We start from the raw sequence: 25,678 nt of genomic DNA, 5'->3' as shown, positions 1-25,678 counted from the left end.
TGTAGTCCGTGAGTAATTGGTCAGTGTAACAGTTTATGAATCCCGCCTTTAATTCCCATCTCTATTTTTGATCATGCCTTGTGTCACTGTGATTTGCTAGAAGAAAAAAGACCAACATATTCAGTAGTGGTGGTTCTGTTAAACAAGGGGATGTATTGCTTGTAATTTGAGAAGCAGCATTAGCAAACAATCTGCCAGACCATGGAAGACCACCAGTACTGGATGAACAAAAAATATATTCAGTCATTTTTAAACATACAAAATTTCATCCAGGATGTGGGCATAGATGTTTCTACCACTTCTGTGCCTTTGTGGGAATAATGTACCACTATATCTTCAGAGGGATTATCACAACATAAAAAACACTGGCAAGCCTCAAGAACAGAAGTCTAGGTTACAGTCCAGGTTATAGCTAAAAAGCACTTTAAAAGGCTGTAGAGTTCTGGGATCAGTGTCTCACGGACAGAAGAGAGCTAGCATGTAGAAATAAGGAAAATGTGAAGCAAAAAGAAGCTGCTCATGATCCAAAGGAAAGCACTGCATCTGTGAATGGAGACATGGACATGCATGGCTGCCAGTACCACTGGCTCACTTTTCTTTTCTGATGTTGTGGCTGCATAACAGAGCAGTACAATGGATTCTCAAGTGTACCAAAGCATCTTAACTGTTCCAGCCAAGCAAAATGCCTTACACCTCAGCAGCAGAACATTGCCCCTCAGGTAAGTTGTTTATGGAGTGTTATAAGGTCCAAAAATTTAAATAAGAAAAACAGCCTGTTAAATTTTAAGGGATAAAGGGAAGTTAGAATTGGTCACGTAAAAATGAATTGACTATTTGTGGTACATAAACCAGCATAAACATTGTACACCTCAGGGAAAACGGTAATCTTATAAAAAGTACAGTATGGGCCCTGGTCCCTTTTAACAGAATGCTCAAGCACCTGCCCATTGGCTACTATTAAAATTATGCTTTGAGTCAGGGGGTTTCTGTTATTTTACATAGTACAGAGAAAACTGTTGGAATTATTGTCTGTGGTAGTTGACCATGTTCTACAGATACAGCAGAAAAATGTCTTTTAAAAGTTAGCTTTTGTTAAACATCACAAGATCCTAGTGCACAGTTCAGTATGCTCAGAACAAGCTCACTGTGCCCTCTTGTGGAAAAAAATAAAAAGAATTTTGAAGTCTTTTCTAGGGAAATGACATGAGCCATTTCCTGATAAAAGCCTAACAGGGCTAATAGTTGCTCCAGTATCCATGGAGCAGGCACAGTGCTTCTGCAGGGCTGCACCGGCTGTGTGTGCTGTGTGCAGCTGTGGCGATGGGGAGAGCGTGCCGTTGATTGTGCTCAGTATGTCTCTGTTTGTACAGTGTCTCTTATCACAGGCTGCACAGCTCCTTTTCCGCAGGCTGTTACTCACTGGAACACACCATCGTTCAGACAAAGGGGCCCCATTAAAAATGCAGGGAGGTGTTTTCTCATTAGACAATGCAGGATATCACTCCAAATTCACAACACTGAAAATAATCAGCCCATGATCATCTATAATGAATGCTGTGATCCTGCTCTTCGGAGAGTCTGTTGTATAATGTTTAAGTCAGACAGGGTGAACTACAGCTGCGAGTAAAGAAAAAGCAAGTACATGTATATGTATGCTGCTGAGGAGTGTGTTGTTGAGAGAGAGAAGAATGGTATTAATGTAAAAAAATAAATAAATTAAAAAATGATCATAGGTGACCACAATGACTAGCCACACTCTACATGCTTTGTTTATTTATAAGTGACAGCATTTGTGTTTGTAGCAGGGATAGACCGATACTGAAAGGATAAGACCTTTTGTGGCTGATAACGATAGCAATGAATTTTACAGCTTTGCATTTAATTTTTTTTTTAAAAGTTCACACTATAGTTAATATATGAATTGCACTAAGTATAAGCTATGTGTACAAAGCAAGAGGAGACACTTGACTGGTTGGAAAGGAATGGGAGCGCTTATAACACTAAACATCTGTTTATGGGGAAACTCTGCCCTTCAGTAATAACAGCTAGTCAGCTTGATTGTAAGGCTGCAAGAGGGAAAAAAGCCCTTTTTAGTTGTGGAGATATGTGCATACATTGTAGCCAGAACAGCCTTAAAAACATGGTTTTGTGTGTTATTTGAGTCAAAACACTACAAACTACACAGCTATATTTTATGAGTAATTTCAAATTGATCAGTAATTTTTGCTACATTATCTTTCAGTTTCAGGTGTATATGTTTCTCCTCATTAAAAAAAATAGGAGCCTGGTTTTGAATGAGTGGAAGTAACTGCCTAGGGTTGTTGCCAAGATAGCTGCCCAAATGGACAGACTTTGGTTTAAGAGAGGTTAGAAGGAATCAAGAAACATATTTCTTAGTTTTTTTTTACATAACCATGAAGTAGTTATGTCAGACATGGTAATTATTGTACACATTTATCTATTTAGCAGATGTTATTTGCAGTTTAGAGTTGTACAGTTTACAGTTACTTTTTATGTTCAGAATCTTGCCCGAGGACTTTTATTGGTATACCAGTGTGTGTGTTTGTTAACAAATAATATATTGGCCAACAGTATATAGTGCACTCCTGATGAGCAGTGGTGAATGTGCAGCCTTTAATACATGTGTTATTCTAAAAGGTATCAACAGTATTGCTATGGCTGATCAAGGTGCTAAGAAACACCCATTAATTAGCAGTGGCTGCATAAATGACGTGAACTAGCTGCAGGCCAAACTACAGCTGAAGGGTTAATCAGAACAAAAGCTTGCAGGTCTCACTATAGATGCACAGGCCTGAAGGATTCCAACCTCATGCTGAATTATTTGAACAGATCCCTACCACTGACCTGACATGCTGTCAACTTCTTCAATGTTGGCAACACAAACACTGTGTTCTGAGCTGCTCACTTTCCACTGTTAAATGTTTGAGGCACTCACTCAGTTAGTAGCAGCTCTTTTGGCCTTGGAGAGTCGGCCAGGAGCTCCTTCAATTTCACCGTTCATCACACTATCAGGACCTTTTCCGTTCAGATGAAACTTAACCTTCACCTGGGAGAGATCTTGTTGCATTAACAGTTTTTGGTAGAAGCTGGTTGTCTGGTTTCTGAACCTCTTTTTGATGTCTTTTAAATTATATACTTTAATTAATAAATACTTAATACTTAATAAAAAACTTTATTTAATAAAAGTGCTATGTGGCAACGATGCATATAAATGTGTCCATTGGAGTGTAAGAGACACCACCAGGAAAATTTAACATATGTATTACTGTTATGCAAATTCTTAGCTAATCACTACTGGTTAATTATCAATTTATCAAATTATGCATAAATCAAGACAACCATATATTTTACCATAACAATGCACAATTTGTAGCTTTGCTACACAGGCTACGTTTACATAGCTCTTTAAAAGTTAGGTCCTACAAGACAATAGCTCTGTATAGAATCATAAACACTCAAAGAACCCTCTACATGATTGGAGTGCTCTTTGTATCAAAGGGTTCTTCAGGTTCATGAAAAATGTGCATGAATATGCTATAGATGGTTCTAAATAGAACTCAAAAGAGTACTTCTGTTGTTGCAGCATCAAGCTTGTAACAATACAAGAACTCCTTTGGGTGCTCTGTAGAACCATTTTCAAAAAGGTTCTATGTAGAACCACCTACAGCACATTCTCTATCAGTCTGAAGAACCTTTTCATGATGCAAAGAATCATTTGATCATGCAAAGGGTTCTTGAGTTTGTGGTTATATATAGAAGCGTTTTCTTTACTGAAGAACCCCTGAAGAACCATCGGTTTTAACAGTGTAATATATAGTGCAGTTGTAAAGCATTTGCTCCTCAAGCAAAGTGTCAGCCCACTCATACATCATTTTGACACAGCACACGCGCCGCTTAGTGTATCAGTGTTAGAGCACAGTATGTGTCCAGAGTCAAGTTACTGCGGGATGTCTCTTTTTAATAGATAAAACATTAGGTAAGCGAAGCCGATAGCGGCGGTGTGTGTACGTGTGTGTACTTGTGTGCCGGAGTGCCACGAACCATAGCAAAATGGCTATTTGATAGGGGTAGTCTCTTTTCACCTGATAGGTGATAGTGTCCATCTCACGTGTGGTGGCTCAGAAAAGATCAAATGATTTGACCTCTGGGCTCTGTGCTCCACTGGACTGCGGCCACTGCTGCGGCAGTACCACAGGGCTTTTCCTTTCTGTCCACTCACCGACTGACCATGGCTTAGATGAAAATACTGTGTGTCAGAGCTGCTCAGCTGTGGGAGATGAACCTCTACACACATATACACAAATATGGTGTGTTTGTGTGTCTGCGCATACACATGTGAGCTGTGGAGGAGGTGGAGGCTCTCTTTGACAAGCAGCAGCTATTATACTATATCTCTTAAGTGCTAAGAACAGTAAAGATCGTGTAGTTTGTGTTCAAAAACAAAGTGTGACTCAGGATTTTGTTTGAAAATATAACTGAACACCAAACACTCAACAGCAAAGCTATTCTGTCTCTTTCTTAATAATGATTCAGCTTTCCTAGATCTCTTGGGCTTCCCTAGTTTCTGTTAATCTGTTTGAACAATCTTGATTTCTGGTAACGTTTAATGTAATTAACCAAACTTCGATTCCAAAAAAGTTGGGACATTCTTTCATTGTTTTTTTGTAAATATACTCTCCTTCTAAAACTGATACCTGTAACATGTTCCAAAATAGTTGAGACAGGGGAAGTTTAAGGCTAGGAACATTATATTCTGACACTTTCTTAACGAGTGCAAGGATTTTTGGTGTTTCAGCCTCTATGGTCTCTCTGATGCCACGGGGTGAATTACACATAGATGTCTGTGAAGGTATTATTAACACTGAAAAATGTATACACATTGTGGAGTAACACACGATGCCTTCTATATGATTATTTCAATATGACAATGGCAAATTCTGCATGTGTTACAACAGCATAGCTGCGTTATCAGAGCATGCATTTGTTGGACTGGGTTGCTTGCAGTCTAGACCTGGAGTCTGTCACTGCTTTGTTTTTAGTTTGTAGTATTACCTACCATATTGTCCATGAGACTCTGCCTTTAAGTCCCTAACTCTTCCTTTAATAATGTGGAACTGCCTCTTTGTGTTCTGTTTTGTATCACTATATAAAATAAGCTCAAGGCTGCATTTATGTTGGATGTACTGCCATAGTTTCTGAATAAATGTATTCACACATTCAGACTGGAAATCATGTTATTGATTTGTTTTTGTTTATGAGTAACTAAATGAGTACACAAAAGGCAACCAAGTTGACATATCTGTATCAGACCTGACAGCTATTGTTATTTACAGTGATTGGTAAATTCAGCTTTAAGAGTTTTGCCCAAGGACTCTTGTTGGAGTAGCAGTGTGTGTGTGTATTCCTTTTGGTGTTGTAATGTGTGGATGAAAATTTTAACCTTTAATCTTCTGTATATGAGACGGTGGTGTTTTTCCACTGTGTCATCAATTTCACTGTTTGAAAAGAATTGTGGGTGAGTGTATGTGGCACCAAGTTATTGGCTGTAATTTTAATATCAAATAGATATTAATGATTACATTTTTCTATTTACTGGCAAATAATAAGTTATATTATATATAATACAGATATATTATGTACCTGTATTTTACATTCTTGGTGAATTTCCAGTCTTTTACACATGTATTATTCTAAATTATATGCAGACTCATAAATAGTACAAAAAAACCCATTAAATTGACATGTATTTCCATATTAAAATAAATACAACAGCTGAAAGATCCCATTATAGGGAGGGTTTGATTAAAAGACAGAAATTTATTTTAGGATTAAATAGTAGTGCAAGTTAAAATTATATTACTTATATTTAGCATATGAAACTGGCTGTTCACTATCATCTTTAGCACTGCCTACCTGTCTTCACTGAGATGAGATGTGCTTTGTGTTGATCAGATTTTGTTTTCAGATTTCTGTAAATGGTGGGATTCTCAGTGGAGCGTCACAATGATTTCTCTTCTTTGTCTTATGCCTCCAGGTGGTGTTAGTCTTTGCGCTCAGTATTGGAGCTCTTGGAATATACTTCATAGACTCGTCTGAGTAAGTATTACACTTTTCTGGCTCTTAAATTATTTAATCTCATTTAAAATGGAGATGAAGTTGATAACTGTGAGTGTATCACACCCTGTGAAACACACTGCAACAGATGTGACAGTATTATTTACATTTTCATTTCAAATTTTAATTCAAATGTTTGGCTGGTTACTTTTTGCTGAGAGTAAGGCCCATGTCCTCAGGCTTGGTTGCTAGCTTACACACAAGCACAGCAAGATGTCCTTGGTCCAAGCGTCAGGTACATGTCAGCTTTGCTGAAAAGCGCTTTTATGAATCTGCTGCAATATTTATGCCTGAGTTGAGTGGCTGATGCAGAATCTCACTGGCTAATTGTGTTAGTACAGAGTACAGATAGGGTACATTCCACTGAACCAGACTACTATTTTCCAATGTAGGTAATGATACCATTTTAATGACCCCTCAATTATCTGTTATTCGAAGTGTGCCATTATAGAATTCTCTATCTTTGTTCTGTCCCCAGTACAAAATACGACTTTAACTTCAGCCTTGGTATGGCATGATTATTTTGTCAATGGAAGCCAAGTGAATCAGTTTCCATGGTTACATCAGGCTGAGCATCCATGGTGCCCCCCCCCCCCCCCCCCCCCCCCCCTCCTTAATGGTCCTTGGAGACAGGTGCGCTGTTCGTTTGCCCAGCTGTTGCCTGGGCAACCAGGTATTGCTGTTTGCAAATGGAACTCATATTTCCTGTGTATGCCTCCTGTCATCTTGCCTTGGGGGAAGCAGTGGATAAAGGCTTAATACCAGGAAGGGGAAGGTTGTGACATAAATCCTTAGTTGGGCATCAAGGGATGTCGGCTTGGAGCAGTAGGGCTGGTGCTTTTCTCCTGACTATTGCCATCATGTAAATTTTTTTGTTCATCTAGGTACAAACCATGTACATGTTCCTGCAGTGGTACAACAGTTGAAAGGTGCCTTTGTATACTTTAAATAAGTTTTTTGCCCATGTGAAAAGTACATATTTGTATCTTTTCGTAACCTAATGTTTTAAAACAGATCAATAAAATAAAAAGTCCTGACATGAGATGGGCTTACAGCTTAGAAAATATTTCAATGAATTATGGTACAATTATATTATATTATATTATATTATATTATATTATATTATATTATATTATGTGGTGGTTGCTATAGTGTAGTGGGTAACATCTCTGCCTTGCTGTAGCCTGGGGTTCAGTGCCCGCCTGGGTAAACTTGGGCAAGACTCCCAACACTACCTTGGCCTACCTGTGTACAACGATCAAACTGTAAGTCACTCTGGATAAGAGCGTCTGCCAAATGTCGGAAGTGAAGTGAATTGTGTTCCGTGACTGAAGGTACTGAGATGTACAGGGGTACTGCCCCAGTGACAGTTTCATACCTTTATTTCTGAGAGTGCAAAAGGCCTGTTGTGAGATTAGACAAGCTTTAAGAAGAGAATGCTGACAAAAGTGGTCTGTGGTTTTCATTTTCATTCATTGAACCAGTTCATTTGCCTGACTTAACCCGTATCATATGTCTTGCTGCTTCAACATCAAGACTTGTTGTGGTTCAGTGACTCATAACATCAGCAGCATTTTTGCAGCTAATCCAGGTGCTCTGAAATCACTGGTGTCCCCTCTAGGTCGTTTCCTCTGCAGCACAATAAGTAAACAGTATACAGTATGGGTGCCACGCTGAATTCTATTCTGAATGGGGAGGACATAAAAAGTCAACATGCAATTTTAATCTAAGCTGTAGGTGAGTGTTGAAAATTGTCAGTGTGTGTCCAGTCTTGCGTGCATAGAGACAGATAAAGCAGGCATCTCTGGAGCTGCTGCTGAGTTGACTGCCTCAGACAGCACACAGGAGCAAAGCTGGTCGTGATGGAAGTTTTTAATCCCCATAATGCCGGGGTCAGGACTTTAGAGGAGCCAGAGCGGCTGACAAGCTTCTGTATTTATGCATCATTCAACAAAGCCAAGCTGGCATGTCACTTGATAAGAGCACGTGTCTTGTTGTGTGATACACAACATTCAGCATATGGTCTATAGCTTGACTCTGATTAGTTCTTTCCATCAGCTTTAGAATCAGAAGAGAAGAAATTATAGAAGGGGCCTTAAGGCACTTGAAAATACAGGGATAAACCAGATTATGAAACTAGATTAAATAAAAACTGGAAATTAACTCTGTGTTTTAAATACTGGTTCCTGTGCTGGTGGGACACATGCTGATAAGCAGACTAATGGAGGAAGCTACTGTTCGTAGTCAATCTTTGATTGACATCTGACAGTGTGGCAAGTCTGTCCAGTCCAGTTTGTGATTGGACAGGGTTTGTTGTGGGCACATATGTCTTAAATCTTGTTATATGGCTTACTCTTGACAATAGGGATGGTATATGAAGAGTCATTGATAACCTCAACTTTGGGATTCAACTCATATAACACATACTGTTGCACAGATTACAAATATTGCATATTAGACAATCCAGTTGGAATACATTCTCAAACAAAACAGACTATGTAAGTAATAAACAAGGTTCATATTATATAAGTATAATGAAGTAGCAAGAGTGTACCAATTTCAATACAGTGGTGAAAAAATCTTAAAAATAATTACAATAATTTAGTTACATCTGCTTACAGGGGTGGCCAGCTAGCAAGCATATTAGGCCATAGTATCATATGATACATGTTCAAGTGGTTTTGGTCAGAAACACAATGTTTTTTTCTGTCATTAAAGATACTTACTGCACTGCTGCAAGAAAATAAACAGCAGATGATGCATGGTAGATGAGTAATGTTGTTCAAGTGAGTGCAGTGCAGGTACTGCAGTAATGATCATATTAATGATAGTCCTATAGACAGATTACAGTCTTGAAAGCCTTAGATACCAAATTTATTTACAGTGTTGTGATATGTTTACTGAGTGAGAGATTTTTGTTGAGTTTAGGGTAAAACATGATTGTATTGGGGACAGGAGCTCTCATGTGGCGCAAGCATCTAAGGGTTGAAAGCTCACAATCTCTCAGCACTTAAATGGTTTTGGCACTAGAGAGCTTCCGTTCCCAGTACTGTTCATTTGGCGATGCAGCAGCTGTCTGAGGCCGGGAGTCTAAGAGAGCATAATTGACATAACAAAATTGGTGGTTAGTTTTCACCTCCAAGGAACAGTGATGGTGTGTGAAACCCTATTCAGTCTACATTAAATTTACAAGTGGTCTTGGGATTACTTCCTGTTTTACAGGTGTTACTGCCTCTTTTTTTTTTCCAGCCATATCTGTGTTTTTCTCCCTTCTCCCATGAGAAAATTACAGATTGGATTAGTACTGTTTTTAACCAAACAAAGCAGTCAATTGATAAATTTAGAAGAATACAAATCTGTGTGATTTTGGTCAATTTTATTTTCAGATGTTGCATCATGTTGGACAAAATAATGTTTTAACCATTTTAACCAGAGTTTTACTCTCTCTCTGGGTTATGCATATGTTTAATATCCATATTATAGGCTGATTAAGCAGATGATTATAATGGCAGCTATGTATAAAACACTTTTTATTCACACACAGCTACACAATATTATCAAAGCATTTCTTTATACACACAATGCCATCAACTTTTCATGCAGATTATGATCATATGAAGATGTATGATGCAGACATCCAGGTTTATAGAAATTGTAGGCCAAAACTCATGCCTCTTGTAGTCATTTCATTGCCATCCGGATGTGCTTATATTATCAGTGAGGAGATGTGTAGATTTTTTTTGTGTGGTAACAGGAGACCTAGCTAGAGGGAGGAAATAGGACATAACTAAAGGGGGGAAATTGGGAAAAAAGAAAGTATTGGGGACTGCAAATTGTATATATGTTCATATGTACTTGCATTTTATATGTGGTGGTCTCTCTCTGCCCTCATTTGTCCAAGTCTAGAACTAGGACAATTCTCGCTATCCTCCTCACCCCTTTCACGTGGTTCAGCTCCAGATCACACTATGGCAGCAGAGGTGGGTGCTGGGACCTGCTCTTAATGGTCTAAGCAGAGAGGAGCTCTAGAGTTACGGCCTCAGCCCAGCCCTGTGCCATGGCAGCTAAAGCTTCTTAACCTGCTGTGTTCACTGCAGAGAAATGTGTGCAAACAGCACTCTCCATAACTAGCTGTGCTAATGTTCTTCAACTGACCTCGGCTGCTAGCATGACTCACAACCTAATGGCTTGTTAATCTGCAGACTTTTGGTCATAATTATTACAACTGGTTCTGACAGTCTGCCACAAACACTTATTTATGTATAGACTTTGTCCTAAACGCAAAAGTGAAACATGACAAATGCAACTTGCCATCGGTGCACAAATAAACGATGTAATGGTCCATTAAAAAAGCTATCAAGAAACAGCTCGAGTTGAACATTTTGAGTGATTCTAGATGATTGTACCTCCCTAAGGTAACTCAAAATATGATGAAGGGTAAAAAGCTGTATTGGCAGGGGTGATATGGGGTGGGGGGGCTGTGCGAAGATGAGCTTTTATCTCTGCTTCAGTGGTCATGCTAGCCTCTCAGGGGGCCACTTTACACAGCTCAGTGGATGCACAGCCCTCTCTGGTGGCCAACCAGCAACATCCCTAGAGATTAGATAGCCAAGGCCAGAGTGGATGGACACACAGTTCCTAAGATCAGTGTTCAGTGTTCACTGCCATAGATGGTCAGAGGGTACTATAGAAAGTATTGTAGCTCACTGATTTTATTAAAGTGATTCCCAGCTCTAGGTTCAGTAGTTTCATCCATATGTTGTGCAACGTTGTAGTCATCTTTTTAATTTGATTTAATCTAATTTAATCATGGCCTGATTGTATCATTGCATCCATTCTGTTAGGTATAAAGGGACAACAGTGCAATGCATATCTAAGAACAGCAATAGCATTGCCTTTTTTCATAGAAAAACCAAGTATATTTGAGATTATTTAAAGAATAGTATGGCAAAAAATACATTTATACAATGTCTCGTTTACCCCAGATGTCATCAAATCAACCAAGACACATTCACTGTCTTTTTTTTTTTTTTGTCCAGAAAGTGCTGGAGCTGCAAAACTAACAAAAACTAGAAGTCAATAGTTACCCAAATAATTTCCGTCAATGCATGTCTAAATCTTCTCTTAGCGTGCACAAACCACACTCAGGTCATTTGGATGCTGTAGATAACGTTCATGATTTTTGTTTAATCTTGAGTTTTTCAGCTGAAGATTTGTTTAAAAATTGAAACAAACAAAATGTTATTTTTAATCTAGTGTCTATCTGCCTGAATGATGTGCGTGCACACAAAGAGAAGTTAAAATTCAGCACAACTGTTTAAAAAGGATGCTGCTGCATTTATCTGCACAATGAAGTTTTGTTCATTTTCGTATTTGAGAGAGGTTTTGGGTATGTATTTGCAGACAAAATTGCAATTGCACATTGTTTGTTAGCAATATTAGCCTTGGAGGTCCAGCACTAAAATGAAGAAGCAAATTGGATGAATTACTGCATCTGGGGTAGGTGGAAAACAGCTTGGTCTTTTCTGTTGAGAGACTCTTCCATCTTTTCTTCTGTTCAGTTTGAGTTGGGTGTAGCTAAATTTGTGAAAAGTAAAGTCAGATCTGCCAAAGCAAAATTCAGAGTTAGCAATAATCATGTCAGCTTTTTGTCTTCCTGTCCCTTACATAGTTATAGCTCTCCTGCTGCTGAGTCCCAGCCAAAACTCTAAGTAGGTTATTTAAACGTTTCTAAATTTGTTGACAGCTTGTTATGAAGGATTATTACACCATTGTTTGTAGCGTATCTAGATGCTGCAGGATCCTACTGTGTACCAGTAACTTTACACAACTTCACACAATGAAGCACAAAATAAATTTTTCAACAGTGTCTGTGACCTCAGGTTCAAGTGCGTGGTCCAGCAGTTAGCTAGCTAGCTATAGGTTACGAAAATATTCAAATATTGGATTCTGCATGTCTGTGGCCTGTCATAAAATGAAACTCTGAGTTCTTAAACATCAAAATTTAGTTAGATCTCTAAAATGATCATTAGATAGCATGTTATCCATTTTACACTTTTTGGTGATCATTCAGCAGTCAAGAAGAGTGAAGTGGTTTGTTTACCTGCAGGGGAGACTGTTGTTCTTCAGAATTAAGCAAGAAGGGCTGAACCACACCGATCATGCCATCATGTGCCATCTTTAGCATCGTTGGCAGTGTCGCTCAACACTGCCACTGGCGGCGGGTTTTTACATTGCCAGGGAGACGCCACTATTAATCATGCGATTACAGGATTAACTGGACGTTAGTGTGTAATGCATGGTAAAGTTACATTTTTCATGTACATCAAGCATGGATAATGAATATGTAGGCACACAGTATGGTAGTTTTTGTTTCAAAACTTTTTGCTCTAACATTGTCTTGTTTCATTGTCATATTCTTAATGGGAACAGGCGGTGCTTTTCCCCCTGGACATGAATCTCTTTTTATTGGGACTGCACAATGAAGAAAGATATGTAGGCCAGCAGCAGGGAGGCTCTCCTTCAAGGGATGCCTTTGTTTGTGTCCCACTTGTGCTGTATTTTGGTTATCACATAGCCTTTGTAGGAGCACCAATGTGTGCAGTTCCATTCAGTGCTACCTTTGAGACCCACAAAACCCACTAAGCGTATTTAGCAATCAGTTTTACTGATGAGTAAGGGAAGAAAGAAACAGCACCTATTGGCTTACTTATGCAGTAAAATAAGAAAAAATATGTGCCTTTGGAATCAGATTAAAGCATGCTGAATCTAATTAAGCTGTATAAAGCATATGTATCAGCTGAATGAAATGTATATGTATGAGCAGCGTTAACCTCGCCTAGGTCTGGGCTTGTAGCATGGCTGCTGTCTGAGAAGCTTCAGAAATAAACATGCTTCCACTGCAATGCAGGGATGAATAATCCACATAGTTTAATTCTAGTGGAGCGTCCCTGTGCTCTCAGATCTCCCACACAGTAGGAGCTTGCGTAGAGTTCCAGATTTAAGCTCAGCCTCATCAGAAAGGCAGGGGGCAGAGAAAGAGAGAGAGATAGAGGGAGTGAGAGGGAGGCAGTGTGGAGGGAGGGAGACAGTTGGAAAGGGATTGGAAAATGGGAAAATGGATGAACAGACATGTTCTCAAAGCCCTTGCAATATGCGCAAAAACCAGTTTTAAAGCCAAAAGCTTTAATCCTCTATTAATGCAGCTGAAGGTTACCTAGTAATTGCCACTAGGGGTGTAGAATGCATTGTGATGCATCAGTCTGAAGGAAGGTATTGATGTGATGTTGAAATTACATTTCTACACTGGTTAGAACCAAATTGATTAATTCTCTTCCACTTGCATAGGCTGTGTGAAGGCCTAATATTGTTAAGCAGCAGGTTTGGAAGACTGTTAGACCTGGCAGGACACATTGTTGGTGATGGAATTGCATAGTTTTTTTAATGAAAATAAATAATCACAAACTCTGTAGGAATCAAACTTAAAAATGCATTTTCTGCAGATTTTATTTCACAGTTTTTACGTGTAACATTTTTAGGCCACTTTTTTTTTCTTTTCTTGTTTTTTTTTACAGTGTAATGTCAGTGAACAAACAGTAATTGTGCATAAAAATATGCAGAAGAGTGTTCCGTGCAGAGGATGTGCTTTAACTTATTTTCACTTAGAAAATCAACAAACTGTGAACAGTTTGACTGTGAACAAAATGACAGTCGCACAGGTAGCCTAGTGAATGCAGTTGTGTTATCATAGCAAGCAAGAAACAGGCCTGATTATGTGTCTAATTTATAATAAATAATAAATAAAATGACTCTGGTTCATCCATGAATTGTGTAATAATAATTGTCACAAGATGCTGTAGCGTAGCTGTCGTTCCCTTATTCAGTCCTTGGCCTTATTCGGTTTTACATGAGGAGGTAGATAATGCCATTTTACTGATGTTTCCCTGGGATTGTAGTCCCATCTGAATACACCACATCAGTCATTTTTACAGGTTGTGTGCTCCTGCATCAGCAAAGATTCTGGCACCTTTTACCTTCTATAAAGCTCCAGGTTTATATTGTGTGAAACACCATGCCATTAAAAACACTATCATATTTTATGGAAATGTAGTTTCTTAAATATGGAAGGACTCAAAGATGTATTTACTTGCGTTCCCCACTTGCGTGTTTAAAATCAAGCCTTTCAGAACATAAAAACATAAGAATTACAGAAAAACATTTATTTTCTGCATTAATGTTAACTGGCTATGAATTACTTGGCTAATGACAATTCTAGTGACATACAGCATTCACTTAAGACTAGACAGATAGTTTGGGTAAACAAAATAATTAAGGGTTTAGACACATTTTCTACTCTTTACTGAAGTGAAGGCAGTGCATGAATAGAGCAGCCACTCTAGTCTTTGTCAAAGAGATTTTTTTGCCTGTACGAATGGGCCATAAACATTACAGACATCTTGTGGTAAAGAGGCATTACTCCACCTCCTCATGTACATCTAATCCTGTGTGAATAGTACTATTGACGGTCAGCTCTTAACATATACAGTAATAAAAATGAGACACAGTGTAATTGTTGCACTATTTAAGACAGAATATAAAATTAAAATAAGAAGCCAACTTGTGCCTTGTCATGCACAAGTCTTGCATGCAGTGTCTCACAAGTACAATCTGTCATTAATGCACATCATACAAAGCTATAACATCAAAACTGGTTTTAATGGTCATTTGTAAAATGAGAGACTCCTAGATTGACAGGGCAGCTAACTAGAAATGTGCAAGCTATGTTCTTCAGTTTGCTCAGATTTTCAGCTAAGGTTACTTAATTTAAAAGTTAAATATTATGATGTGGTAAAGACTGTTTTAATAGGGTGGTCAGTAATAGTGAGAGATATCAGAAGTGTTACTGAAAGAAAACCAAAAATACTTGCTCTCATCTAGGCTAATTAGATACATTCATATTGGGATTCCTGGAAATGAATGCATGCAAAAGGGACCATGCTATCGAGATACAGGAAGGACATGGAGAAAACATTTACAACCATGTTGTAATTTTGCAAAACTTGGATGAAGAAAATACTCAATGCTGCCCAATGGTAACTCAAAATAGCTCTCTGCAGTACTGAGCTCTTATAACTGAGCTAAAGGACAGTCACTCCACTTCAGGGCTAATCACACAGAGTTGCTGCAGAGCAAAGGACAGCAAGCCAATGGTACTGGAGCTTGGCAGCATGTTCTCATTTATTGAAAACCTTAATCAATAGATAGATAAGAAATGCCAATTAATTTTGCTCTGCTGTGTAGTTCTTGCAGTTAGTTTTCATGTGAAGTGAGAACTGTGTGTGAGGGATTTTTGCATAGCAGAGGTGTAGTCTCCATATTCAGGTATATGCTGTGGCCCCCCAGGAATCCACTAAGATTAGCATATGCTAGGAATGTAAAAGATTAACTGGTAAATTAGTTTTATTTCCAGTAATCAGCAGTTCCTATTTGGATAGGTGGGTGTAACATTCAATTTAAGGAATTTTTTTAAAATTGTATGCATGAGGGTGAAATAGCCAATTCCACCTGATATGTCTACAAAAAATTAGGGGTGCAGCTAAAAACAATGGTACTTGGGACCACTTTTTGAGAGGAGGGCAACCCGGCGAGAAGAATATACCATGTCAAAAGCAAGCATCCTCAAATGACAGACAGCTATTTTATCTACGTTATTGGAGCGAAAGTGTGATGCATGGCAGTGTGAGGAAATCACACATTGCGGAAGTATAGAGATGGATGCAGTAGATGACTTTTGAGAGTGACTGATGTACAGTGCTGTGCAAAGGCTTTAGGAAAATTCTATTTTAAAAGCTATTTGTTTGGGCAGTAAGCATGTTTTGTGTGCCAGTGTTTTCTTTTAACCATTTCCAAATCTCTCCTTGAGGATTCCCAGTACTACTTATAGTTATAATTCAGTGCCTGATCTGGGGGCATCACAGTCTGGAACCAAAAGTGTGTCTCTCCTACCAGGTTACAAGATCACTGCTATCAGAACAAAACCTTGAATCTGCAAAAATGGTAACTTTACACAAGAAGGAAGTAACATAAAAACATCAATTTAAAAAATGTGAATGGAACCAGACTTCTTTCTAAGTAATTCTGAGTCATTTTTTTTTGGTCTGTACATTGTTTAAAAGTAATGTAAAGGGCAACAGGCATTTTCAAATGATGTAAAAAAACTAAAAAAGCAACAAAAATGTAGATACAAAATTTTGTCCAGAACATATATTTTTAAAAAAGAAATTATCAGGACTTTTTCCTTAATGGTTTGTTTGCATTTAATCTATGTTATATGGTGTTTTTAGAAAGAAAAGCATGCTTGCTGCTGAGAGAAATGGTTTTATACAATTAGGTACCTAAGACCTTTGCACAGTACTGTACATTGAGCCAAAGCTCTTTATGATGTGGTCCGAAAAACTCACAAAATCTGACCTGATATTTCTCACTTTTGTATCATTATTTCAGGCTTGACTCCCAGCTCCATATTTTAGCACCATATATAGTTTTTTCCCTGACTCAGTAATGCTACTTCATTGAATTTTAACAAAAAATGAAATGAAAATTAAATTACACCATAAATTTAATCTGTTAGAGGTACTCATTGAGCTTGCTATGTTCTAGTTACCTAACATTGCTATGTGCTAACTAAGCTAATTGGGTCAGCTATTCACAACATGTCTACTACTTCAGACTCCAATATTGATGCGTAGTATTGTGCATTTTCTGTGCATTGTGAGAAACGTGAAGATCATATGAGAATTAGTTGGTCCATAGTGCATCTCCAGGCAGGAGTTGTGGTTTAACTTGCAGGCATCATAAGCAATGTGCTGTTGTTTTGAGTGGTAGCTACATGAGATGCTAAGTGCAATAACCTGTCTTCTGTTCGCCTTACTCAGACCTGTCGCTTTCATTAAGCGAGAAAGACACAGGAGCACTGCTTTGTGTGTTTTCTCCTTTAAGTGAACCACATGCAGAGAGCGCTTCAGGCAGAATCAAAACGGAGAGGCTATTTTTAGGGTCCCAACTGAGGTTTTATTTGTCTGGTGCCCTTGCAGGTGCTAAATCACTCTTATTTTAGAAATGGTGCCTTGGCCTAAATCAATCACCGCAGTATTAACCTGGCCCTGTGGCCCACCAGGGACAACCCCCCCTCCCCACTTGCTCTCACTCAGTCTCTCTCTCTCTCTCTCTCTCTCTCTCTCTCTCTCTCTCTCTCTCCTGTCTCCTTCTTGACCCCACGGTCTCTTTTGTCCAAGGAGCTGGTGAGAAACACCTTTGACAGTATTCATGGAGACGAATGAGCATTGAATGCCCCTTTAAATGTTCTGTAACTGCTGAGAAAGGCCTTTTTTATTGAATTTAAAGCCAGGATAAAAGGAGGCTAATGTGAAGAAGCACAGTTAGCCTGAAATAGCCTTCTCTGTTGTGTGTTTATCCCTCAGGGTGGTACGTCACCACTGTGTTTCCTCCAGAGCCATGTACCTTTCACCACTCCTTACGATAAGGAGCTGAGGCCACCTAGTGTAAGGTTTAGCCTCAGTGGAGCACCTGATCAGGCTTGAGTCCACCCGCAGCCCCCAGCTCTCTGAGCTTGACCTGAAATCAGCCATGTGCTATATAGAGCTGCTGGAAGACAAATTATCCCTTATGCCACTGGGAGTCTAGGCTCTCATGCTAGGACAGCACTGAAGGAGGTAGCAGGTGGAAGGAGAGGGCTTGACCATTGCTATTTTCTGCCTGAACGCCATGTGTCCAGGGTGGGGATCCCATGTGATTGCAGAGTGTGTAGTGACATTGAATCTGTATATGTGTATATTGTGTTTGTCTTCAAGTTGCTTAGCATACACACACTAAGGCCTGACCATTCTGGAGATTTTGTGATTGATACCAAGACTGATGTTAAGGAGTTAAAAATTCACATTTGAGTTACAACTTTCCATAATTGATTAATCAGTCCAGTGTGTTTTTCAATTAATTGATTCATTCAGGAAAAACCCTGCAATTATTAGTTTGTCAATAAATAAAATTGAGTAATTGACATAATGCACAATGTTTTGTTATACAAAATGAAGTAAAACAAACATTATTTTTCCATCTGTGAATGCTGCTTAAAAAAATAAAATACCCTGTCTTCTAAGTCATATTTGCAAAAAAAAAGAATTTTATCAAAGGAAATTTGCTCTTGAAAGTGCTGTTATAATCAATATGACAGGTGCAAAAACAAAGAAACAAATGATTTTCCCTCCTATAATAAAGCAAAGTAAAATGAATGAGTTTCTGTGTGGTTGACATCATAATCAAACTTGATATTACTGGCCACTCAACCTGGTTATCACTTGTCATGTTAGACATGTCAGTCTTGAAATTTGACATAGCACAACAACACTGACCATGTGCATGACCAACTTTCAGAAAGATAAATTACAGTTTACCTGTCCACATAAAAGACACAGAAAACAGTTTTCAGTGACCTGTGTGGACAAGAGGTCAAATTAAAGAAGAAAAGGCTAGGTTTGTAAAGTGTAACCGTAGTAAGATAATATTGTAGTTGTGCAGTTTAGACAAACAGTTCCAAAATATAATTCATCCATTCTATTTATTAAAATAAAATGTAACACTTTAATGACAGATAGTATTTGTAAGGCAACGAGACGCCTACATAAGTGTGGCATGCGCCCACCACCCCGGGCCCCTGACGATGACGGCCGCGAGAGTGCTGTGCTACAAGAAGTCTTTCGTGTCAATAACCATAAACTTAAATAAAGGCCTCTTCCAGCAAGCTTTAGTTATCATAAAGGGTGCTTTTGTCAATGGTTATGACAACTAAAGCTTGTTTGAATAAGCCTTTATGTCAGATATTATGAAAGGTTTATGTAGGTCATGTTGCTTGTCAACACGTTGCTTTAGTGTTTCTAATAAAACAGAATTAGCTTAAAAACACTGCTCTGACTTTTGACTATGGTTTCAATTGTTAACATTAACATTTAACATTTACTGCCTGATGTGATAGTCAGTTATGAAATATATCAGGTCTGAATTGTCACATTTTCTAACATAATGGGCTTTGTGGAAGTTTCCCAGAACTGCAGTTGTTTCAATTGTTTTTTTTTTCTTACTTATTATTTATTATATTTGTTTTATTTATTTATTATATTATTATCAGTTCTGTCCTATCAGTTCTGTCTTATAGAGTATTTTTTGTTTTAACATATTGTAACTTAGCAGTGCCAGGCATATAACAGACTGGCATATAAACATGAAATCACCAGGTCCTCCGAAGGGAATGATCATCTTCACATCAAAATAAGCAGTTAATTGTCGATCCTTTATCAGCAGGATTTTTGCTGAGTCCTATAGTTTGGTGGAATAACTGTGTTGGTCAAAATGATCAGGCGACTGACAACTCAGCTGGATGATAATATGCATTGGCATCCTGTCCACTCCATGTTCATAACTTGACAAACAAACAATCTATTTCAGTTGCACCAAGTGTCCACCAAAAACAATATCGACTGCAAAGTATTTTTAGAACATGCACAGATTTATTGTATTATCTCCTTTTCTGTGGCATAATTGCACAAACAGTAAGCAGGGCTTTCCCTTTCTGTGGCAGCTATAGCATTAGACCCAGATGGATACTTGGTCAATTATTCATGGCCTGACTGCTCTGATATGTCTGCAGTGGTTGCTGAAGCCATGTGGCTAGCATGCTGTCTGTACCATTCCCATTCCTCAACCTTATGTCTGCAAGAATTTCTTCTCCCAATGAACTGTGTCCAGGTTAGAGGTCAGCAGGGCATGCTATTGTGAAACGAGGGCAGGATTGTGCTCTGAGGGATGTATAGCCCATGCCAAATGTTCTGCTGTACTGAAGAAGGCTATGCATGGGTGAAAAAAGCATCTGCCACTATATTTGAAAATAGTGATTTTGATGTGGATGAGAAGCACTAGGTGAATAATTACAAATGTTAATGAGCTCTCGTCCTCTGTAGTAGCATTAGCATGTTTGGTTTAGCTATTCCTTTAAAGTGTGATGAAGCAGACACGGTGATGTTAGTTTGCCCCAGTATCTACTAATGTATTTTCCTGCTTGACAAGAAACAAAAATCTGGAACCATGTGGAAGTGGAGACAAAAGGAAGACGAAAACATGTGGACCAAGAGGCCTTAAATGGCTTTGTTCTGTTAAGCATGTCATTTGAGCCTTTTCTGTTTATTTTACAGTCTCTTTTTTATTAATTCCAAGGCTCAGTAGTTCATAAATAATTGAGACTTGAGGCAAGATCAATGATAATGCCACTGAAAGGGCAACACTACATTAACTTTGCCTCTAAAGCTGATGGCTGTTTATGAATCAGTGCGTTTTTACTTAATTGAATCTGTCAGTAGGTGTTTTAACTCTTTCGGTTCTGTTCTCAATGGATTTATGTGATTGAATTCAGCCTAATGTATACTGGCATAATTTATAATGGCACAGACGGCTCCTTGGATCTTTATAGCACACTTGAATTATATAATTTGTTCTCACGTTGCCGTCTGTTTTCACATTGCAGCTTGTAGTCAGCATTGCAAATTTGCATTTATAGATTTTTTTTTTTTAGAGCTTAAACTTTTTTTTTTCTCCCCACAGTCCTATAGAATCCTGTCAGAATTTCTACAAAGACTTCACGTTACAAATTGACATGGCATTCAACGTGTTCTTCTTACTCTACTTTGGGCTGCGTGTAAGTATCAGCAGAAGAAAACCATGAATTGGTACAAGATGATTTTTGATGTACATTTGGAAATAGGGCTGGGCAACATGACCATATTTATTGTTGTTGTAATAAATTACATCACAATTATGTCATTCCCAACTGTATGTTTAGCTCTATAGAGAGAATAATTAAGCCTGGTTAATTGGATTTAGTACAGTGCAATATTTGTAATGTTGAAAAATAAATTATTATGTTAATAATTTTAGATTTTTTTAAATGTGTCATTACTTTATCTTTTCTTATATATCAAATGTCAGAAAAATACATTGTAATGTATTGTGAAACTTCTCAAAGTATCTTGATATTGTATTTCTGCCATATCGGGACACTTCTGTTTGAAAATGTTCTCCAAGCCACAGAAGTCCAGACATTTCTTAAGCTAATTTTATACTGGTGTTATACAATATTTAACCCTAAACGGTAAAGCCTTGTATAAAGAATACAGGTTTGATATTAGATATTTCCTTGATGCGCCCAGACATTGCATGGATTTGTGAATATGTTAAATTTCATCAGCAGCACAGCTGATTTAATTTTATAAAATAGCCAAACCAAATGTAATTTTATAAAATGTTTTTTTTATAAAAAAACAAATACTGAATAACTACAAATACAACTATTATTGGTTAATTAATATTAAATAATGTTGTTTTTATTCCAATATTAATGCTTACTGCCCAGTCAAGTAGGAATTTAAATATATATCCTCTTAAAACCTTACATACAAATGATTTGTTATGTAAATATTAATGTGTATTCAGCCTTTGGTAGGCTAATAGAATAGCAAAAATGTCACTCTGGACAAAAAGTCTAGATTTGCAATCAATTAGATAGATTAGATCAATTAAATAGAATCAATTAATCATGTTTCATATCACAGCACTTAGCATAGCAAAACAACCATCCTTTTGTGATTCCCATCCCTAGTTGTTTTTGTGTCATCACTGAATTGTAACTTTGCTTGTAAGGGGTTAAATATCTCACCTCTCTTTCATTTTCTGTGTCCTCAGTTCATCGCAGCCAATGATAAGCTTTGGTTCTGGCTGGAGGTGAACTCCGTGGTGGACTTCTTCACTGTGCCGCCAGTGTTTGTATCAGTGTATCTGAACAGGAGCTGGCTGGGTAAGTCTCTAACCCATCCCCCATCCTTCTTCTCCCTCCCTCCCTTCTTCTCCCTCCCTCCATCTCTACCTCTCAGTGCTGGAGCCTGGGGCAGCAGTCAATGCCTGCTGAATATCCACAGTGACAGGGCCTCCCTCCACTGCTGCAGCGATGGAAAGATCAGACAGGAAGTAGACAAGAGAGAGGGAATGATGATGAAGAGGCAAAGGCGAATGTTAGGGCAGGCTATCTTATTAAAATGAAGCCTGGGTGCCACAGTTGTTGTCACATCTTGTCGTCTGAATGGCTGAGAGATGTACTGAAATGCCACATAATGGATAGGCGAGTGAGGGCAGAGATGATGGGGCAAAAGCACAGGTAGAGGGCAGGCATGCAGGCAGAGCCGAGAGGGAGGACGCTGACCTGGATTCCAGTGGTCCAGAGCTGTAAATGCTGAAATTTGCAGAGCCAAAGGGCATCAGTGGTGTCATTATTGGTGATGTCATACTGAGACATAGAGTGCATGTGGGTTGTCTGCATCTTGAGGAGAGATCCTGAGTTCATGGAATAGGGGAAAGGAACTGTAGGTTTCAGCCTGAGGTATGTGACCCCTTGGAGGGTTGCAAAATCATTTTTGGGTTTTACCAAGTACATAGGCCTATATTGTGAATGACATTTTTGAAAATTACTTCCATAAAATGTCCCACTGCAACACAGTAATATCTCCAATGTTGAATTAACATTTACACTGGTTATTTTTGTTCAGCTGGACAAAAAGGACAGTAGGCATTCATTCAACACTATGGATTTTGCTGTGATTGACATCATATTTTCATTTTAAAAAGTATTCTGCTCATTTGTAAAACGTCAGCATAATTACATGGTTAACATGTGAACAGAGTCATTCAGAGTGGTTTGATGTGAAGTGTATCATTCTATTGAAACTTAGTAAGAGTGAGAGACAGTCGTCTGAAGAGTTTAAAGTCTCTAGATGCTCCCTCACAGAAAGTTATTGCATGAAATAAAAGTTTTGAGATAAGCTTTTGGCATTAAAATATATTTTTTATAATCTATTTATGATGGAGATGTACATGCAGTGCATTGTAAGGCAAAATTGATACTATTTTGGAAAATGAAATGGAAATGGACAATGTATTTTTTTTTTTCAGATTTCAGGTTTCAACATTACAAAATACTTAGGGTTTAATCAACATAAAGTACAACTTTAGTGAACAGTAGAATTATGTGGGAATTGTTGCCATTCCTGAGTGAAGTATTGGCAAAGAAGAGCAGTGCATTGGGTGTTTTCAGTGTATTCATTTGATAATTCTGTTCAATTTTTAAATTTTGATAAAGTGTATCTACCGCTATGTCATGAATGATTCCGCAAAGTCAGCCTAATTAGATTCATTTGCTATGTTAACTAAATTATAATCATGTCTGCTCAATGTACAGTGCTCTGGCTGCATCCAACATTGGTTTGAATGCTTTTTCTTACATGCAGCACTCTATTTTTACTTTTAACATTGTGGGCTGATTTTATATAGCTTATCTTAGGTAACCAGCCACATTGTCTGTTGCTTAAAGCAAATCTACCTGTCAAATGTAACTATTTAGCCACAGAAGAAGAAGACCTGTGGGCCAGATTTAAGGATAAATTAAAAATATATGATTGGTCTTATGAACCTGTAGTTAGTTTGAGACCCCAGCCTTACTGTGCCTCTTGAGAAATGTGAAGAGGTGTGCTGTAGTGGGTGCCATGGAAAAGTTGAGAGGGATTCATCTGTACAACCCCCCCATTTTTTGAGGGTCATGACTCCCAAACATTGAGCCCACTGTTGTATTTGACTGGATCAGGTCAGCTGTTTAAGAGCCAGCAGGGTGGCTAAACGCTCCATGCTGATTCACTTCCCCAATGGTAATGATTTTCTGTCATGCCGTGTATATGTCAAAGCTGGGGTTGACCCACAGGTGTGGCAGAAGTGCAGTGTCAGGGGATTGGGGGAAGTGCACTTGTGATATTTTTGCCTGTGTGTATGTCTGTGTCCGTGTGAGAGTGACTGTGAGTGTTTCTATGTGTTCGTTTGGCAGGGAGGAACTAGTCCAGTAACTTCGTCCCTTAAAGGCACTGCAGTCTGCACAATAAATGCAAATGCAGCCCCATTCACACTCATATTAATCTTCATTTTTAGCAGGTTTCACAACAGCATTCTTAAAAAGAAATTAAATTAACATCAACTTTTTTTACATTTTGGCACAAATCTGTGTAGATATAAAGTTAATAATGAAACTCTTTATCCTTCCTTTATCCTTCCTATCCTTTATCCCTATCCTATTTTTCTGTGTGCTATATTCCAACAGCTATGTTGTTTTATTAATAGTGTCTTGTTAAGCTAAAATCACAAGGATACGGATGAGGCAATAATTTGTCATGTTACTGCTCACTCTAAAGACTGTCAGGTCTTAAACCCTCACACTGGCTGAAGTCCCCTGCACCCATCTCTGAGCCCTGAGGAGCAGAGACTCAAAGATGATGAAAGAATGTGAAATAGCCGCTGTGTGAAATCTCCAGCAAAGTCATATACGCTTGTTAGATGCAAAATATCATCAATGGAGTAATCTTGCTCATTAAATGAGTAATTTAGCTTCCTTCATCATTAGAGATACACCAGGGCCTTTAGCACTAAACCCGCTCTAGTGATAGTTGTGTTCTAATGAAAAGAAATATCAAACAAATACTTGTTTTATTTGAATTCTTTTAGTACATTTTTGGGTGACACAGTTGTTAGGCACTGCTTGGATGCTTGTATTTGGCAGGCTTTTTAGAGAATATTATTAGAGCATGTGATTAGCATGTGATTCTGTTCGTGGCATTCAGGCCTGTATACTATTTTATAGTTTTTATGTAATTGATTCGTTAGACTAGACAGTTACTGTTGTGATATTAATTATGATCATTAGTTGTAGTAGATTTGCCAATGTTAATGCATTTATAACCACCAAAGTTTTGTTAACACATTGTTTCACCCTTTGAAACCATTCATAGTAGTGCAGGCTGATGCCCAGCTGTTTGTGGACTGTTACTATCTGCAGTTTTAGCCCTTTTAGATCAAGTACAGCTTTTAAATGAGAATTTCCATTGATGTTGATGAAAACTGGAAAATGCACCCTGTTTTGAAGTTAATAAGTTTACCTTTTCTTATATGTTTCTGTGTTTACAAAATGAAAATAATGTTATTGAATTATTCAGAGAGAAGCTCTGCCCTTTGTCCAGAAATCTCAGACAGACTGTGGCTGTTCAACATGGTGTTAGCTTGCATAAGCTTTTATGGGTGGTTGCTAGAAACCAAATACTTCGATCTTTTTTGTTGTTAGTACTCGTATTGCTCCAAAAACTATGATGTTGTTTTAATTGAGAGGATACATGAAAAAATAAACCAAAAGAAATGATTTCCTATTATTAAGTGATACTGTTTTGATCCCACAACCGGGGAAATTCCATCTCTGCATTTAACCCATCCATGCAAGTGAAACACCACACACACACTAGGGGGCAGTGAGCACACTTGCCCGGAGCGGTGGGCAGCCCTATCCACGGCGCCCGGGGAGCAATTGGGGGTTAGGTGTCTTGCTCAAGGACACCTCAGT

General features: G+C 38.3%; 1 protein-coding gene across 21 annotated transcripts in view; it reads left to right on the top strand.

Annotated features, from left to right (window-relative positions):
• Nucleotides 1–25,678, top strand: part of kcnma1a (potassium large conductance calcium-activated channel, subfamily M, alpha member 1a) — a 212,960-nt gene that overhangs the window by 100,983 nt on the left and 86,299 nt on the right. For all 21 annotated transcript variants that reach the window (XM_037538405.1, XM_037538395.1, XM_037538393.1 and 18 more), the window contains exons 3-5: nt 6,056–6,117; nt 20,803–20,896; nt 21,940–22,051. In XM_037538405.1, coding sequence (XP_037394302.1) covers nt 6,056–6,117; nt 20,803–20,896; nt 21,940–22,051 — 268 coding nt within the window. The remainder of the gene's footprint in view (nt 1–6,055; nt 6,118–20,802; nt 20,897–21,939; nt 22,052–25,678) is intronic.

The sequence above is a fragment of the Pygocentrus nattereri genome, chromosome 5 (genome assembly GCF_015220715.1).
Source record: "Pygocentrus nattereri isolate fPygNat1 chromosome 5, fPygNat1.pri, whole genome shotgun sequence".
In the NCBI taxonomy this organism is placed as follows: domain Eukaryota; kingdom Metazoa; phylum Chordata; class Actinopteri; order Characiformes; family Serrasalmidae; genus Pygocentrus; species Pygocentrus nattereri.
This window is presented reverse-complemented; position numbering and strand designations above follow the sequence as displayed.